An 18105-nucleotide genomic window follows, 5' to 3' on the forward strand; every position below is an offset into this window, starting at 1 on the left:
TTTAACACATGCTAATTCTCCGTTTAATAAGGAAATTCTGTGGGAAGTAGCAGTGGCAGCTGCAAGAGGTGAAATTCCACCCTGGAAAATAAGATGGGGGAGCACAACTGAGTCCAGAGTGAACATCAGAAACTGAGACACCTGAAACAGAATGCCAAGTATTCACACACATGCGATGACTGCAGTTTAAGGTCTCCACCCGCTACCTCCTGCTGTTCGGGCAGTTGCCAAAAAGGAATGTGGGGAATGATTGGATTGGCTGTATCCTCAGGTTATCTTCATGTACAAATATAAACCATTATTATGAGTTAAAACAGGATACTAGTGTGGGATTTAGGAAGGCACAGGGGTTTTTTTCCCCTTCATATCTGACTCTGGCCTTGAATCTCAGCTTCTCCAACGCCCCCGGCTCCTCCCTCTGCTGTAAGGCCAGCCTGCCCTGCTCTGAGAATCTCCAGGATTGGAATCCCACCTCCCATCCACACATGCATGGGGCTAGGACTCAGAGCAAGCTGTGATGAAACAAGGCACAGACCAGTGCTGTAGCAGAATGTAACCTGGCTGGTTTCTTTGCCTATTGGGCATCTTACCCTGCCACCTCCCATGGCTCAGAGGTACGGGCTCCAAGACCAACGACCTGGAAGATACCCAGGCCTTTCTTCCCCTGATCCTCTGATCCCCACACCAGTCATTTAAAGCATACAAACACGTGCTCCTCAGTGTGAGGCAGGGTACCTCAGTGTGCACCCAAATCTAAGTCAGCCCTAATGACAGCCTGTTATCCCCTCTCCTTCCCATCCCACCCCGGGAAAAACTTAGGTTCTTTTTCTCAGCTCCACTGGATGATGTTGAAGGCCCAACCCCATAGCATAACCCCCAGGACCACCCCTCTTTCCAGCACCAAGCTGCTCCCTTCACAGCCACCATAGTAAACAAATGAGCTTAGGAGGGATGAGGGGTACCAGATGATGCCGGACTTTGCCAAGCAGAGATCCCTTCAACAGAATCTGAAGTTCTTGTCCTCTCCCACAGGGGAAAAATGGATATCCAGGCCCCATTTGCCCATGTTCAGAGGATTCACAGTCCCTGAAGGCCCATCCTTGGGTCTTTTAGTCCACAGACTTTGGGTTAAAAATCCCTGCTCTGTAGAGAACCCAACCCCACAGAGAGTGCGGGAAAAGAAACAGAAACAAGGTCTCAAACACCCTTTCCCTTCTGGCAAGCCAAAACCAGGAGCAGGGAGAGGCAGGAGTGGCCACACAGGGAAAGACAGCATATTGAACATTCTAGAATCATGATCTGATGAGCCGGGGAAGCTTTGTGTCCCAACAGCTGTGGCCAGACAGAGGTAATGCAGTGTCTGGACCCTGGCCATTCTTACCCTCTCTCCCACCATGGGGATCTCTGGCCCCATCCTGACCCCTGGTGGCTGCCAATGGGATGAGGCGAGAGAGCTTCCCAAGCTCCCCCCTGCCCCGTGGGGGTTGGAAGGGGAAGCAACATTGGAAGATGAACTTCCAAGCCTACAGGCCCCTGCTGGGGTCCCCAGGAGATATCAGCATGTTTCTCAGGGTGCTTCAGGCGGTTGACTCAACTACAGTGCCTTCTCAGTCTAAGCCTGGCAATCAAACAAATGTACATGAAAAAAAACATTTTTCACCTGTCAAGTTGGCCAAAGGTGTGTGTGTGTGTGTGTGAGAGAGAGAGAGAGAGAGAGAGAGAGACTGAAAGAGGAAATAGACAAAACAGGCTCTATCTTGAAAGCAGGACTCCATCTTGGGCCAGACCGTGGACTTTGAGCTATATGCCCAGTATCTATGGAAACAACACACAAACTGGAAAACCAGGCCCCAGGGCTCTTCCCTAGACTCTCCTTAGCCTAAAAGAATATGCTAATTATCTGTGTAACTGATTAGAATCATATATTCTATTATACTTATTGGAGTATGACCACAGGCCTATTGATAATTGCCCACTGTTAACTACCTAGGCTTAAGGCATATGAATCACCAGGTTAACTTTGATTGTATCTTTGTTCAGATTAGTTTCAGGGAATTTGGGGAGGTGGGTTTGGGCACGTACACTTAGGGTATATAAGGTTTTCACAAAAACTGGCTGGGGTCCTTGGCTAAGAGGAGACTCTGCCTTGGGCCTGCCGCTGTAATAAACTGCACTCCACTATCTGCACTGTCTTTCTGAGTGAGTCTGTTTCCCGGAATGCGTGGCTACAACATGACAAATACATGAAGGCAATCAGACCAGCATTCTCATGCACAACTGGTGAGAGTACAAATTTGTGCAACCTTTCTAGAAGTGATTCTAGCCAAATAAATCCAAAATCTTACCAAGTGTTTCTATCTTCTGGTCCAGTAATTCTGGGAAATTCAAGAAATCAACAGACTGAAATAACATGATGCCTGGGTTTTGAAATAAATAGAAGAGAAAACAAGATTAGCCAAAAGTGGTAACTGTTGAAGTTGGGGGATGGGCATATAGGAGTTTTCTATTCTATTTTTTGTTTATCTTGGTATAGGCTTGAAATTTTCTGTGATAAAACTTTATATGTATTTTTGGCCACACCATGCAACTTGCAGAATCTTAGTTCCCAGACCAAGGATTGAACCCAGGCCACTGCAGTGAAAGCACCAAGTCCTAACCACTGGACTGCCAGGGAATTCTCAAAACATTTTTTAAGAAAAGCATCAGAAATGCAAGGATTTGTATAAAAGGTGTTAATCTGGGGGAATTGCCTGGTGGGCCAGTGGTTAGGAGTCTGCATTTTCAATGCCAACAGAGTGGGTTCAAATCTTGATTAGGGAGCAAGAATCCCACAAGCCTTGTGGCATGGTCAAAAGAAAAAAAATTGATGTTAATATTTAATAATAAAAACTATAAATAGCATAAATGTGCTATGCTAGAATGGTTCAACAATTTATGTTGCATCCAAACAGTGAAATATTATGCAGTCATTAAAAATTCAAGGATGTTTGAATGATATGAAAAATTGCTCACAGTGTAATGCAAAGCAAATAAGTTGGATACAAAATTGTTTATGCAGTATTTAAATAATTATGTTAAATAAAAAATGCATAGAGGAGAAGACAGTATGAAAACATTAATACACTTGATTGCTAGTCATGCAATGACTATGGGTGATTTTTACTCTTGATACTGTGCTTTTGTATTTCTACATGTTTAACTTTAATAAATAGGCCCCCAAAATTGCATTTGTTAAAATAATACTCTTGAGAGTCTGACAGATATTCAACTCCAACGGCTGCCACATATTAGCTGTGCAACACTGAGCAAGTTAACCTCTGGGTCTCAGATTCCTCACCTATAAAACTGGCATAATGCCACCTATTTTTCAAGCCCCATTTACTGGGCATTTACTATGTACGAGGCACTAGACCAAGTGGTTCTGCCTCGCTGTATAATCACATGTGCTACTCATACATGATCATTTCAATCCTCACAACAAGCTGAAGTGTAGGTTACAGTGTTCCCATTTTAGAAATACACAAACTGCAGCTCGGAAAAGTTAGGGACTGTGCTCAGCTTTACCCAGCTAGCCGGCAGTAGAGTCAGGGTTCAGACGGAGGCCTGTCCGTCTTTGCCAGCCCAGTTCTTGGCCTCCTGTCTGGGCTGCTCAAAGTTAGTTTTGTTATGAGGATTGAATGAAGTAACACAGGTGGAAGACCACCCACAGTGGGGCTCCGAGTCCAGAGCTGCTTCATATACTATTGGTTCCCTTTTCTAAGACCCTCCAGGCCTTAGGAAATTGTGGCAGAACAAACCATTGCAACCTCCAAAGGAAAAAAAAAAGGCATCTTGACCCTAAAAGAAGGGTTATAGGACCTGTAGAGACAGACCAGAGAGGGGCTGGAAAACTGCCTTTCAGGGCAATATGAGGGGCTAGGACTGTGCGTGCCCCGCAGTTCCCAGGGTAGTCCTGCCAGGGACTTCATCAGAAGATACCTTGATTTGCAGCTTAGAATTCAGTACTGAGTCACCCTGCCAATAAGCATTGCTCCCCACTTTTCACTTACCCTGACACCATTCCTCCCTAAAACACAGGGCACAAGTATCCCCAGACCCATAGTTTTGTTTTTCTCTTCTTGTTTCCTACCCTTTTTTTTTTTTGGAGAAAAGGGGGATCTTAGGGTCTGAATAGTACCGTGTGCTGTGTGGAGAAGGAAGGCCTTGGTATCTAGGGGTGAGTGTTGCAATGCAGTTGAGCCTATTCCACAGCTCCTGGATTCATCTTCAATGCTCTTTCCCTAGGGAGCCAGCGAAAGTTAGGCTCTTCTCTATTTCTACCCCTAGTTCATGGTAACATGAACTACTCTAGAATTGCTTGTTCGTTGTCTGTCTTCTCTACTAGATAATAAGCTCCATGAGGGCAGGCACCACACTGTTCACCACTGAATCTGTCTCCCCTGCAACATGCCTGATACATCATAAACTATGTACATGTCTCTCCATTCAGCAAGAAAGAAAGCGAAGAGAGAGGGGAAGGGAGGACCTCTCCATCGGCAGCCTTGTCCCAAGTAGACCCACAGTTGCCCCATTCCGTGCTAAGCTCTTAGATGTGGTCCCAACCCTGAAGGCTTAACATGTTTCTCCAACCTCATATCCACCTTTAGAAAAACAACGTGCAAGAGAAATTTCCTTTTATTCCAAACTTCATGCTCTTTTACCTCAGTACTCAAAATGGATCTCCTGAGTTTAAGGGCAGATTCCAAGTACAAGGGATTCCTGGGAGGAATTATTCCTGGGAGGCTCAAAAGGCGTCTCTGTCTGTCCTAATCCTAGTTCTGCCACCTCTGCTGTGTGACCTTGGGTAAGTGATCTCCCCTCAAACCCTGGCTGGGCCTTGTTCTCGTCTCTGTAAAATGATAGGGTAGACCAGAACTTGTATGAAAATGAAAGCACTTGAGAGAATTCCCTGGCAGTCCAGTAGTTAGGACTCAGCGCTCTCGCTGCTGGGGCCCTGGGTTCAATCCCTGGTCCAGGATATAAGATCCTGAAAGCAGCCAAAAAAAAAAAGAAGAAAAGCATTCATTTGCAGTTGACTCTCTACCCTGTTGTGGGTAACTGGACAGCATTCTCCTTCCTAATGCTTAGGGGCAGGGTAGATTCAGTGTCTGAGTAAGCTGAGGAGAGGAAAGATGTGCCTGCTTCTGTCTGTAAACAGGAAGACCCAGGCTGTGTGGCCCCTCTGGTCAGGGAGCCTCAGGGAGCAGTGGAAGGCTGAAGGGGACCTTGCCACAATAAATCACCCCCCAAAAAAAACACGTCATTGCCTCTAGGTTTGCAAAAGAGAAGACTCCAAACACCCAGGTTCTTCGTGGCACCACCCAAGCAAGACCCCTGTTTCCTATTTAAAAACAATGCACCCCCTCATGCCTGCCCTTCCCCTCCCTGGGAAGAACCCAGGGAGAAACAGTGGAGCGGGTGGAGGATTGTGCAGCCAGGCCTCCTGGCAGGGCCCCATTTCAAGCTCGCTCAGAAGGCGCAGGTGCAGAGCCTCTCGGTCCACTGCAGCGGTTTCTTAGGGAGGACAGTGGACTTGGTGGACACAGGCGTCCAGGCCCAAAGGCTTCCTGACTTCAGTCCAAGCAGCTGGCAGGTTCATCCTTCTCTCCAGGGCCCCACAAACACCACTTCCGGCCCTCCAGCCCCTGCTTGGGCTCCTCCTGCCTAGATGTCTCCCCAGGCCCGCCCTCCCCGTGCAGAGCTTTCTCCTTCCCTCACAACCCTTATTTCACTCTCTCAGTCTCCATATCTATTTCTTCTCCCTCCTTCTCCTCCTCCCCTGCCTCTCTTCTGCTTGCCATCCCTCACCAGCCCCGGAATGGGTCTCCCTCCCCTTCTCCTTCTCCGACAGAATCTCCCCCCGCCTTAGCTCTCATCCCTGCACCTCTTTCTTTGTATTCTTCTCGCCCTCTCCCGGCCCCGCCAGCATCTCTCCTCCCCCGGCTGGCTTCGGCCTCCCCCAGCCTCCCCATCTTCAGCTCAGTCTCCTCCCCCTGGCTCCTCTCCCCTCCCCTCAGCCTCACCCCACTCCCGGCCTGCACCCCAAGGTTTCTTTTGACCCTGTGGGGCTCGGTGCCTCTCTTCGTCCACTCTACTGGCCTCCTCCCTCAGCGCAGGTAGAGCAGGCACCCATCCTTTCCTGCCCCGCCCCCAACGCTAACACCGCCGCTGCCTCTTCAGCCCGGTCTCCTCCTCTCCCCACCCTCTCCTCTCTTCTCTCTGCCCCTTTAAATCTGCCTGGCCCAGCCTCCCCCGCGATGCTGGGAGGGAGCAAACATTGATTTGTGCTGGGATGGAATCAGAATTTTGATTTTTTTTCCCCTCTCCCAACCATAAGAAGAAAATAATAAAAACACCCCCTCTTGATAGCCCCCTCTTTCTTCCCATCCAGCTCCCAGCTCCTCTTCCTTATCTCCATCCAAGGCAGATTTTTTTTTCCCTACACTGTTCTCATCTCCCCCTACCCCTGCCACTACCTCGCGCCCCCTCCCTCCACCGCCTGCTCCTCCAGCTGGGGAGAGAGGGGACTCTCTCCTGCGGCTCCCCCACCTTGGCTCTTTGGGTTGGAGCAGTCTCTCCGGAAGGGGAGGGGGCTTGGCTTGTCTGGGCGAGGTGGGAGTGGAGGTCTCCGGTCATGGATGCTGTGCCTGGGAGGCAGCCTGAGCCCCAGCCCACATGGTGAGTAACCTGCCTCCTCCCTTCTGCCTGTCTACCATCCCTACCCTCGCCTTTCCCCTGCAGAGCCTCCCCCAGCCCCATCCTCTCCCCCACCAAACCCTCTACCCACCTTGCTCCGATCTCCCCCGTACATTTTCAACCACCCCCACCCTTGCCAGGGAAGCCAAAGAACCGGGGCAGAGAGGTCCTGACAGCAGGCAGGGAAGCGGGTGGCCTACGATTCTGCCCAGCCCCCGTCTAAGGACCCCCGCCTACTGCCATCCACACTCGATACTTTGGGGTTCCAGGTTGGAAAAGTGGGACTCCCGCTAGGGGTGAGGACCCCAAATCCTGGGAGCGGCCCTTTATAAGAAAAGAGGGGTGGGGGAGCGCTGTGCCTCCAAAGCTTAGGAGCTGCTGGAAGATGCTGCCGAAGGGTGGGGGGTTGGGGGGCGGTGCTGGTGCCCCGGAGCCACTGGGCCAGGGAGCGGCGGGCAAAGAGGAGGGGCCTCCCTCGCCACTTCCCCCCTTCTTTCTCCGCAGCCACTCAGGATGAGGGTCCGGCCCTGCCAGCCCGCGCTGGGGCCCCCCCGCCCGGCCCCGGTCTAACTGCCCCCGCCCCCAGGCCTCGCCCGGCTCCCAGGCCCCCAGCCGGCTTCTCCAGCCCCAGGATGCGCTGAGCCACCGGGGGGCTGAGGCCGCGCCAACTACATGCATGTCCCCCGGGGGCAAGTTCGACTTTGACGACGGGGGCTGCTACGTGGGGGGCTGGGAGGCGGGGCGGGCACATGGCTACGGCGTGTGCACGGGGCCCGGCGCCCAGGGCGAATACAGCGGCTGCTGGGCGCACGGCTTCGAGTCACTGGGCGTCTTCACGGGGCCCGGCGGACACAGCTACCAGGGCCACTGGCAGCAGGGCAAGCGCGAAGGGCTGGGCGTGGAGCGCAAGAGCCGCTGGACGTACCGCGGCGAGTGGCTGGGCGGGCTGAAGGGGCGCAGCGGCGTGTGGGAGAGCGTGTCCGGCCTGCGCTACGCCGGGCTCTGGAAGGACGGCTTCCAGGACGGCTACGGCACCGAGACCTACTCCGACGGAGGTGCGGGGCCCTGCCCACTGTCTGTCTGCTCGTCCGCGTGCGCCTCCCCGCTGGCCTGCCCCGCTTATGCTTTCCCCAGCCAGACGCCCCTGTGCTCCACTGTCGTCCTACACTCCTTCCCCATCGATAAGCGCCCCTGCGCCCATATTTCTGCCTTCTCCCCGCATCATCACACACGCCTCATTTGCCTGTTCCCTGCCTGTTTTTTCCTCTCCCCCATCTGCCTGCCCTCTCCCCTTCCTTGTATGCCTGACCCTCACATCCCGCCTCTCTGACCCTCACCACCCCGTCTGCCAGTCCCCCTCATTACCCCCCTCCACCTGCCTGACCCTTACGCCTCTGCTCTGCCTGTCCCTTCACATCTCCTCGGCCAGCTTGCCCTGAGAGTTCTCTTTGCCTGCCATGTGTCATCTATACAGCCCGTCGCCCTGCCCCTCACGCCTTCTGGACTGCCTGTCCTTCACACACCCCAGCCTGCCTGTCCCTTCCCCTTTCCCCTGTCTACTCTCACGCCCCTAATCCATGCATCTCCTGCTACCTGCAGAGTCTTCACTCGGCTCTTCCACACCTTGTGACCCAACCTGGCCAGTCCCCAGTTCCTAGTGCCCCTCCCCAACCTCCACGCCAACTGCCCCCACCTCTCCCACCCGACTCTGAGGCTTCCAGGGGCGCATGGGGCTGGGGGTGCAAGGAACGGCAGGTCCTGACTCTTTCTCCCGCTCCTACCCCGCCCCCGCAGGCACCTACCAGGGCCAGTGGCAGGCGGGGAAGCGCCACGGCTACGGGGTGCGCCAGAGTGTGCCCTACCATCAGGCGGCGCTGCTGCGCTCGCCCCGCCGCACCTCCCTGGACTCCGGCCACAGTGACCCCCCGACGCCGCCCCCGCCCCTGCCCCTGCCCGGCGACGAAGGAGGCAGCCCGGCCTCTGGCTCCCGGGGAGGCTTCGTGCTGGCCGGGCCCGGGGACGGTGACGGCGCGTCCTCCCGAAAGCGCACCCCCGCGGCCGGCGGGTTCTTCCGCCGCTCGCTACTGCTCAGCGGGCTCCGGGCGGGCGGGCGCCGAAGCTCCTTGGGCAGCAAGCGGGGCTCCCTGCGCAGCGAGGTGAGCAGCGAGGTGGGCAGCACGGGACCCCCGGGCTCCGAGGCCAGCGGGCCCCCGGCCCCAGCGCCGCCTGCCCTCATCGAGGGCTCGGCCACTGAGGTGTATGCGGGTGAATGGCGCGCCGACCGGCGCAGCGGCTACGGCGTGAGCCAGCGCTCCAACGGGCTACGCTACGAGGGCGAGTGGCTGGGCAACCGGCGGCACGGCTACGGGCGCACCACCCGCCCCGACGGCTCCCGCGAGGAGGGCAAGTACAAGCGCAACCGGCTAGTGCACGGGGGGCGCGTGCGCAGCCTCCTCCCCCTGGCCCTTCGCCGGGGCAAAGTCAAGGAGAAGGTGGACAGGGCGGTCGAGGGTGCTCGTCGAGCCGTGAGCGCTGCCCGCCAGCGCCAGGAGATCGCCGCTGCCAGGTGGGCACCCACTGCAGAGCCCGAAGCTGGGTTAAGGGGAGAATGTACGCCGTGGATACGGAAGGGTTGGGGGGGGGGGGGCGGTGGGCGTTGCTTAAAGGGGGACCAAGACCCAAGGCCTAGGACCTGGCAGTTGTAGCCCTGGGAATTTGTTGTGTTTATATCTGAGGCTACAGGTGGACTTAGGTGTAACTGTGGGTGGCTGGGTATTTGAGGGAAGCCCTGTTAGACTATAAGTGTGTCTCAGTGTCTTTTGTAGGGAGTGTGTCATTGTTGTGTGTGGGAGTAGCAATGAGCGCTGCCTTGTGCCGGCCCAGGAAACCTCTTGGAACTCAGACATGTTCCTAGTCTTCCTCATCTTGTAGCTGATCCAGCCTCCAGGACTCTGCTGCTGGGAGCAACAGCCCCAGGCAGAGAGACAAGAAGTGTACATTCCTAACCACATCCAAGCCAGCCCACAGTCTGATAACATTTCAGCCTTAGGCCTGGGGAAGGTCTAGTTTGTACAGCTGATCTGGAAAGTGAAAGTCGCTCAGTTGTGTCCGACTCTTTGTGAGCCCATGACTATACAGTCTATGGAATTCTCCAGGCCAGAATACTGGAGTGGGTAGTCTTTCCCTTCTCCGGGTGATCTTCCCAACCCAGGGATTGAACCCAGGTCTCCCACATTGCTGGCGGATTCTTTACTAGCTGAGCCACAAGGGAAGCCCAAGAATATTGGAGTGGGTAGCTTATCCCTTCTCCAGCGCATCTTCCCGAACCAGGAATCGAACCAGGGTCTCCTGCATTGCAGGCGGATTCTTTACCAACTGAGTTATCATGCAAGCCCACAGCTGATCTACCCACCTGAAAAAATAGTCCCTCTCAGCTCTGACTCCTCAGACTCCCTTAACCCAACTGATAAAGGTTGGAGGGAAGCAGACTTGCCTGTAAATGTAATTTTCTTTCTGTAAATCAGATTACATTTCATGCATCAGGAACCTCATTATCTCAAGCAGTGCAGTCCAGTAGGAATATAATGTAAGCCTAATACATAATTTTGAACCTTCTAGTAGCCATATGAAAAAAATAGGAAGAAAAAGATGAATTTAAATAATATATCTTATTTAAACCAATGTATCCAAAATATTATCATTTCAATCTAAAATAAGTATGAAATAATTAAGGAGAGATTTTTATATCACCCCCTCTTTTTTTTCCTAAATCTTTGAAATCTAATATATATTTTGCATTTAGAGTACAACATTTAATTTGGACTAGCCTCATTTTAAGTGCTTAATTTTAAGTGCTTAATGGCTTGTGACTGAAGAAAGCCAAAAAATCTATTTGTAATGAGTTCATAAGCTCCTAATTATACAATTTACACATAGGAATTTTTAGATATTGTTTTTTCTTGAAAGGGGAGGGCACAGTTGAAGGATCTTGTTTGAAATTTGAGAGGGTTTCAGTGGATGAAAGTCAAGATATGTCCAAATATGCTTGGGTGTAAAGTGTGTGTGTGTGTGTGTGTGTGTGTGTGTGAGAATAGGTCATATCCAGAGTAGAGGCCTGAACCAGAGAATGTCTATGTCTATGTGTGGATATATGTGAGTTTCTGGATGGTTAGAGTCCAGGGCCTTGAGCCAGGGAAGGGGGAGGGCAGAGCACCAGGGAGCACTTTAGGCTGGATAGGGAGTGGGCATGTGCAGGAAAAACTGGTCTCAGTAGTCAGAAAGATCAGGCAGTAGGAGGAAGCTGGTTGATCTCCCCAGCAACAGGCCTGGAAAACTTGATTGGCTGCTGGTTGCCATGGAAACAGCAGAGCCTCAGCAGCAGGTGCACATAGACTACATCATTCAGGTAGCCTGAGCCTGGCCTGACTCCTGAACACAGACTGGATCTAGTGGCTAGGCTCTGACCAACCATACCCTCCGAAGTGAAAAGCACAGACCCTTGTCAATGTTGCAGTTTCCTGGCCACCAACAGAACACAATGCAACCCCAAACTGTGATCCTAATCCCCTGTCTTAAACTCTGAGACCAGCTCAGTTTCAGACCAGGGCTAAGCATATAGATCCTGAAAGCTGTAAGACAAAAGAACAGGGAGGGGTATCTGAGATCCCTCCAAGCAGGTTCTAACAGTCCTTGACCGACCAGGTCTGAGGGGAGGAAGCTAACCACATCTCCCACAGTATATAAAAAGGAAGTAGACCTAAGATGATAGGGGACACCTTGACCCTCTCCATACCCTGATACCCAGACCACTTTCCTAGGCCAGATAAAACAAGCTTAGGCCCGAGGGAGTCGTAGGTCTTGATACATTCAAGCCCATGGCAAGTATATCTGATTACGTTTACCTCTGGTCCTTCAGTCAAGATTACCTCTGCCTCTGATCCTACACCCCATCTTCAGTCAAGATTACAGAACTAATGCATTAATGAATAAGGCATCTATGAATAACAGCAGAGGGTAAAAGGGAGGGGAAAATTGAGGAAACATCTGACATCAGATGGAAAACTGAGAAATAAAAAAGAGGAAGGGATTGATAGTGCTTCAAGATTACCTGTAACTGAGGAGCAAGGCTGGGCTTCCCTGGTGGCTCAGATAGTAAAGAATCTGCCCGCAGTGCAGGAGACCTGGGTTCGATCCCTGGGTTGGGAAGACTCCCAGGAGGAGGAAATGGCTACCCAACCCAGTATTCTTGCTTGGGAAATCCCATGGACAGAGGAGCCTGGCGGGCCACAGTCCATGGGATCACACAGAGTTGGACACGACTGAACAACTAACACTCAAGGAGCAGGGCAGGGTTGAAGGCTGGTTGTGGAAGGGAGATTAAGCATTCACCCAGAAGGTATAATCACAATGGTGAGAAAGCATGCATGTTAGCAGGGAGAGGGAATAGGTAGTGGCAGAAAGGGGAGACCCACCCAGTTCCAGAGCTCAGAAAGGAGGAGATGGGGTGAGGGACAGTGACAGTGATCAGGGGCAGGGGAGAAGGATGTGATAACAGAAGTAGCTGAAGAAAAGATTTTAAATTCTCATAACACAGGAGGTATCAACACAGCAAAGTGGCATAGCTTCTGAGCACCAAGCAGGTGAGCTGCAGAGAGGTGCTAAGAGAGTGAGGCCTCATTTGTCATTGGGAGGGAGCAGGACAGGAATGGAATTACAGGGCTGCAGGCAGCAGGGAGGGCCTGGCCCCTGCAGCTGGGGGAAGGGAAGTGTTACTATTGGGTGAAATGGTGGAGGGGTGCGAGAAGAACGGGAAGGTGTGATGACAGCAAACCCAGCCCAGGTATTGGAGAGGAAAGCAAAGGCCAGCTGCCCTGCCAGGCCGTGGAAGGGGAGCAGCTGGCAGAGTGTGAGCCAGCTTGAGGCTGCCAGAGGTGATCTCAGATCTGGGGGCTGTGACATGGGGGGTGGTGGGTTGGGAGGGAGATGGGTCAAGGGACTGGAGTAGGTCTATTAAGACCGTGTCCCCGGAACCCGACAGGGCAGCAGACGCCCTTCTCAAGGCAGTGGCAGCCAGCAGCGTTGCCGAGAAGGCTGTGGAGGCAGCTCGAATGGCCAAACTGATAGCCCAAGATCTGCAGCCAATGTTGGAAGCCCCAGGTAAGGTGTGGGTAGCCTGAGGCGGGGTAGGGGGTTGGCTTCCTGGGAGCTGGAGGGACCTGGGCTTGGAAAAGGGGGCAGTGAATCCCTGCAGGGGACTGGGGATGGGAAAAGCCAGGGTATGAGAGTCTAAGGGGACAGAGGGTGGGGACCAAGCCCAGTTGTTTGAGAACTAAAGTAGGCATTTGAAAAATAGAGTAATAAGGACTGGGGGTTGGAACCTGGCATTAAGAAGCTGTAAAGTTGGGGTACCAGAGTCCTGGGGGGTGACCAGACAGAGAGATAAAATTGTAGCTTTGGTAGCCCAAGGCTAGTTCAGCACATCTGATTCATAGTTGTCCCTACCCCAGGCCGCAGACCCAGACAGGACTCGGAAGGTTCTGACACCGAGCCCCTGGATGAGGACAGCCCTGGGGTATACGAGAATGGACTGACCCCCTCAGAGGGCTCCCCTGAACTGCCCAGCAGTCCTGCCTCCTCCCACCAACCCTGGCGACCCCCTACCTGCCGGAGCCCACTGCCTTCTGGAGGGGACCGGGGTCCCTTCTCCAGCCCCAAAGCTTGGCCTGAGGAGTGGGGGGGCCCGGGTGAGCAGGCAGAGGAACTAGCTGGCTATGAGGCTGAGGATGAGGCTGGGATGCAAGGGCCAGAGCCCAGAGATGGCTCCCCACTCCTTGGAGGCTGCAGCGACAGTTCTGGAAGTCTTCGAGAGGAGGAAGGGGAGGATGAAGAGCCCTTTCCCCAGCTGAGCACCCCAGGGGGCTCGGAGCCAGAACCTGCAGCTTTGCCAGTCCTGAGGGGCCTGTCCTCGAGGGGTCCTGAAGCCGGGTGCCTGGTGGAAGAGGCTGAGGAGGCTGCTGCAACGGAGAGGCCTGCCCAGCGGGTAAGAAACTCTCCCCCGCCACCAACCTTGTGCCTTCTGAGTCTCCCATCCTTTCTGGCCCTGCTACCCCTCAAAGTTTGGCCTATCATCACTTCCAGGCCTCTCTCTGATCCCCTGTGGGGCTTTGATTTGCACTTAGCTTTCTTTTTGCCTACCCAGTCTTGGACTATATCCTGCCTCAAAAAAATAGAAATAGAGAATTTTCAAGCTGGGAGGAACCTCCAAGACCTTCACATTCCAACTCCTTCACTTGACACATGGAGAAACTGAGGCCCAGAGCAGTTACAGTAACTCACCAAGGTTACAAATGAATAATTATCAGTAGAGCCAGAACATCTTCCCGTGCTCTCCTTTCATATCACTTCCACCCCCACCCCCACCTCCACACTTTCTCTCTTTGGTGCCCAGGAATAAAAAAGGAAAAGCTTGTTCCCTCCCTACCCTGACTCTCCCTCCCTCTCCAGGGAAGAAGGGAAATAGGGAAGAAGGCAGAAAACTGGGAGGGTGGAGTTTCCCTAGAACCCTCTACTCTGATTGGACTCCAGGCCTTCTCCTGTTTCCTAGCAACCACATCCTCACCCCTTCATCCCTCTCTGCTTCACTGCAGTAAAGGCGCCTGCTGCCAACGTCTGCTACTAAGGCCAGGCACCTTCTGCCTGGGCCACGTGCTGCAGGGAGGGGAGAGGAGCGGGGGATGGGCTCACTTGAGGGAGCCAGAGGGAAGGCAGGGCTCTGCCTGGGAGTAGAGGGCTGTTTTGCAATCCAAAGCCAAAGTTGGAGATATCCCCGCTCTCCTCTGAGGAAGGGTGTCTGGGACCCTTCTGCTTTGCCACCTCAGCCAAGGCAGGAGGTGGGACTCGTAGTGCCTGGTCCTCAGGCACTGAGACTGCCTTTCCCCCATCTCTCTAGGGAGCTGCCAACCCGCTGGTGGTGGGAGCCGTGGCCCTCCTGGACCTCAGCCTGGCGTTCCTGTTCTCCCAGCTCCTCACCTGAGGCACCTGCCTGGCCTAGTTCCGGCTTTGGTCGCTGCCTCTTCACTCCTCTGACCTGCCTTTTTTCTCTTTCCTTCCCCCTGGTTGTTTTTTTCTCCTGTCTTTCTTTCTCTTCTCCCTTCTCTTTCTTTTCTGTCCCTCTCTGGTTTTATCTCTTGCTTTTTCTTTCCCTCTCTCCTTTTAGATTCTCTCATTCCCTCTGGCTCTGTCTCTGTCTTTCCCGCTCCCTTCCCTACCCAACCCTTCTCTCTCTAGATTGTTTACATACGAAGGGCTTTTCTCGCTCAGAGTCTCTTCTCTGAGACACACAATTCTAAGTCAGACCATTGCCCCCACACCCTCCCTGCCTTTTCTTTAGACCTGAACTTGGATGAGGGTGGGGGTTTGGTGTCCTGAGGAGTCTCCTGGAAGCTAAGTGGAAAGGAAGGAACATGGGGAAGGGGTACACTTGATACTGGAGAAGACCATCGACTGGGCAAGGCGCTGGCCGTGCTGCTAGGACTCCCCGACCCAAGGAGCCAGGTGTCCCTCTGAGGCCTAGTGACAAATCTGGAAGGGGTGCAGCCTCCATCTCTGACCTCGGAGGAGCCTATCTCACCTCCAAGCACTGAGCTAGGTTCTTACCAAACTCCATCCTTCCCTGAAGGAGATAAGGGAAATGAAAAGTAGAACAGCTCCCCAGCATCTTCTCCCTCTTTCTTTCCCCAACAGCCAGCCCCTCACCCAACCCCCTAGGGTGGCATGCCATGTCAAAAGCAATGTGTAAAGGAAAGATAATACCCCATGCAGCCAAGCCCACCTTCTGACCTCTCCCACCTTTCTCTCTCCCCCTAAAAGTTTATTTGGTTGGTCTGGACTCACGTGTGGCCTTTGATTAAATTCCTAAGGGACCTGAAGAAGACATTTCTACTGCAGAGGGTTAGGGGCACCTGAGCAAGGACCCCACTCCCCAACTCTGGCAGTAGTGGCAGGGGAGGCAGCTCTGGAAAAGGAACCACACAAGAAAATAGGAACTCACAGGGCAGGAGAAGCTGGTCAGTAGTCTCTAAGTGGGTTAGATCCCTTCCTCCATCATATCAGAATCTTGTGAAATGGAAAAAAACAGGAAGGAGGGGATCGAGGAAGCCAATCTCTCACACACTTTCCAGGCAGAGCAGAGAGGTGAGAGCCAAACCCGGGTGAGAGGTGGGTAGAGAGCTCTGTTGGAGGTTGTGGCTGATCCCTGGTACTAGCTTTTCCCCTGGGGACAGGAAGCCCTAGGAAGAGGGGGCTTGAGGGTCCCCAGGGGATCTTTCCTCCCTCCCCTGCATGAGGCAGAGGCAAGCTGCCTGCCAACCCCCTCCCTCAAGGAATGGCCTTGCCTGGGAATGCCCACCACACACAAACTCTTTTTTTTCTAGTCAAACTCTGTTTACTCCTTGGCCTGCCTCCCTCCTTCCTCCCCTCTCAACCTTTACTTCTGATTTCTATTTCATGGAATTTGGGATTGACGTTAAACTACAACAGTGCCGCCAACACCAAGTCTTGCAGGAAAAAAAAAAAAACAAAGAAATTTAACCAAAAAAAATATATTAATAAAAAAGTTCAAAAAAAGGGGGGGGAATTGTCCTCTCCTTTGGGTGCGATGGATTCAAACCCAAGCTCTCAGAAGCTCTCCAGTGAAGGAGCCCTCTTGGGAAGTCCCAGGCCTGTTAGACAGTCTCGCCGCCTCGAAGTAGTTAAAAAGATCCTTCCCTTAAACTCTAAATCACAAAGGCCTGAGGTCAGAGGATTCAAGATTGCTCTGCAGGGCGGCCCAGGAGGGGCGGGGTCCCACAATAGGGGCGGGGAGACGGAAGGATCAGACCAAGCCCGGACCTTCCTCGGGGCTTGGACCAGGAAGCGCTGGGGGGAGAGCCGCGGAGTTGAGACTGAAGCCAGGTGAGGCTGGCGTCCTGGTGTGGGGAAGCTGACACCGCCTGAGAAGGGGACCGGGGTCTCTGCGAAAGAAACAGCGCCGGGCTCTAGAAGGAAGGGAATAATTGAACTAGGGATGGGAAGCCAGGTGGAGACCCGCCTTTGGGGGAGAAATAGGCGGGGTTCCAGCGCAGGCTCGGTAGCGACGGGTGCGGGGGTGGGGCGAGGACGCATGCGTAATGGAGGTCTCGGGCGGGATTTGGTGACAGAAATCAGTTTTAGGGTGTCTTGGGACCCGGACCCTCAGGAATCTGGTTTATTGCAAGCCTGTGCAGAAAAGGCCGGATGCTTACTGCCAGAGGGTTAAGGCCCTCTCCGTTTCCGGGCTCTGCCCGCCAGGATGGTGGCGTCCTCGCTGAAGCTTCAGGATCTAATCCAGGAGATTCGTGGGGCCAAGACCCAGGCCCAGGAGCGGGAGGTGATCCAGAAAGAGTGCGCCCACATCCGGGCCTCCTTCCGCGATGGGGACCCTCTGCACAGCCACCGCCAGCTGGCCAAACTGCTCTACGTCCACATGTTAGGCTACCCCGCCCACTTTGGACAGGTACTGGGCGTGGACGCCTCCCGTCCGAGTTTGATGAGAGAAGCTAGTGGGGCACGGTAGCGAACACCCCCCTCACTTGTTTCTCGATTTCTTTATTCTGCGGAGTTGCTGGGCCCTCACAGGGTGTACCGCAGATCTCCTTGCCCTTACAACCCCAACTGGTCATCAGATGGACTGAACCCCTCATTCTCTGGCCAGCGCCATTCAAGGCCCCTGCTCTTCTCTCCCAATCTTCCGTTTCCTTGAAATTAAATCTCCTAAACCTCTATTCTTGTTGAACGGGGCGGTCCTGGGGTATGCTGCCCCCACAGGTTAATCTGGTGTAAAGGAGAAAGAAAAGCCACGCTAGTGCCTCCGGTTTCACCCCTACCCCTTCCTGGTCTGCCCGCTTCCCTGTAGATGGAGTGCCTGAAACTGATCGCCTCCCCCAGGTTCACAGACAAGAGGGTGGGCTACCTGGGGGCCATGCTTCTACTGGATGAGAGGCAGGATGCCCACCTGCTCATTACCAACAGCATCAAGAAGTGAGAGGGTTCTGGGAAGCACTTGGAATCAGGGAGATGGGAGAGTGGGGAACTGGGAAATCCCAGGGGTTTGCCTGCTGTAGGTACTGGAGGACTGGACTTCTCAGAGGCTTGACTGACTGTCCTCCCCAAACTCTGCAGTGACCTGAGCCAGGGGATTGAGGCTGTCCAAGGCCTAGCCTTGTGCACACTGAGCGCCATGGGCTCTGCTGAGATGTGCCGGGACTTGGCCCCGGAGGTGGAGAAGCTGCTCCTGCAGCCCAGCCCCTATGTGCGCAAGAAGGTGAGACAGCAGGTTCTAGGCTCTTGCTCCTG

The 18105-nt window shown here is 53.6% G+C and overlaps 2 protein-coding genes and 1 long non-coding RNA gene across 6 annotated transcripts in view; 2 read left to right on the top strand and 1 right to left on the bottom strand.

Annotated features, from left to right (window-relative positions):
* On the bottom strand, positions 1 to 8872 carry LOC133255804 (uncharacterized). 3 transcript variants are annotated; one of them, XR_009739050.1, is made up of 4 exons: positions 8786 to 8872; positions 4178 to 4280; positions 2346 to 2417; positions 1 to 81 (listed from the first exon to the last, which is right to left on the bottom strand). It is a non-coding gene; the product is annotated as an uncharacterized LOC133255804 (long non-coding RNA). The 3 variants fall into 3 exon arrangements; XR_009739049.1 differs by lacking the exon at positions 8786 to 8872 and adding an exon at positions 6099 to 6184; XR_009739048.1 differs by lacking the exon at positions 8786 to 8872 and adding an exon at positions 6063 to 6137.
* JPH4 (junctophilin 4) lies at positions 6628 to 15622 on the top strand. Its single transcript, XM_061430405.1, is given in 7 exon segments — positions 6628 to 6717; positions 7240 to 7418; positions 7420 to 7790; positions 8530 to 9301; positions 12773 to 12891; positions 13242 to 13774; positions 14684 to 15622. Coding segments are annotated over 6 exon segments (1890 nt in total). The 5' UTR covers positions 6628 to 6717; positions 7240 to 7407; the 3' UTR covers positions 14768 to 15622.
* Positions 14766 to 18105, top strand: part of AP1G2 (adaptor related protein complex 1 subunit gamma 2) — a 10177-nt gene continuing 6837 nt past the window's right edge. The window contains exons 1-4 of one of the 2 annotated variants that reach the window (XM_061430402.1): positions 14766 to 16686; positions 17062 to 17266; positions 17666 to 17790; positions 17932 to 18073. In XM_061430402.1, coding sequence (XP_061286386.1) covers positions 16118 to 16686; positions 17062 to 17266; positions 17666 to 17790; positions 17932 to 18073 — 1041 coding nt within the window. In that variant the 5' untranslated portion in view covers positions 14766 to 16117. The remainder of the gene's footprint in view (positions 16687 to 17061; positions 17267 to 17665; positions 17791 to 17931; positions 18074 to 18105) is intronic. The other variant, XM_061430403.1, reaches the window with a different exon arrangement.

The sequence above is a fragment of the Bos javanicus genome, chromosome 10 (assembly GCF_032452875.1).
Source record: "Bos javanicus breed banteng chromosome 10, ARS-OSU_banteng_1.0, whole genome shotgun sequence".
NCBI classification, from domain to species: Eukaryota; Metazoa; Chordata; class Mammalia; order Artiodactyla; family Bovidae; genus Bos; species Bos javanicus.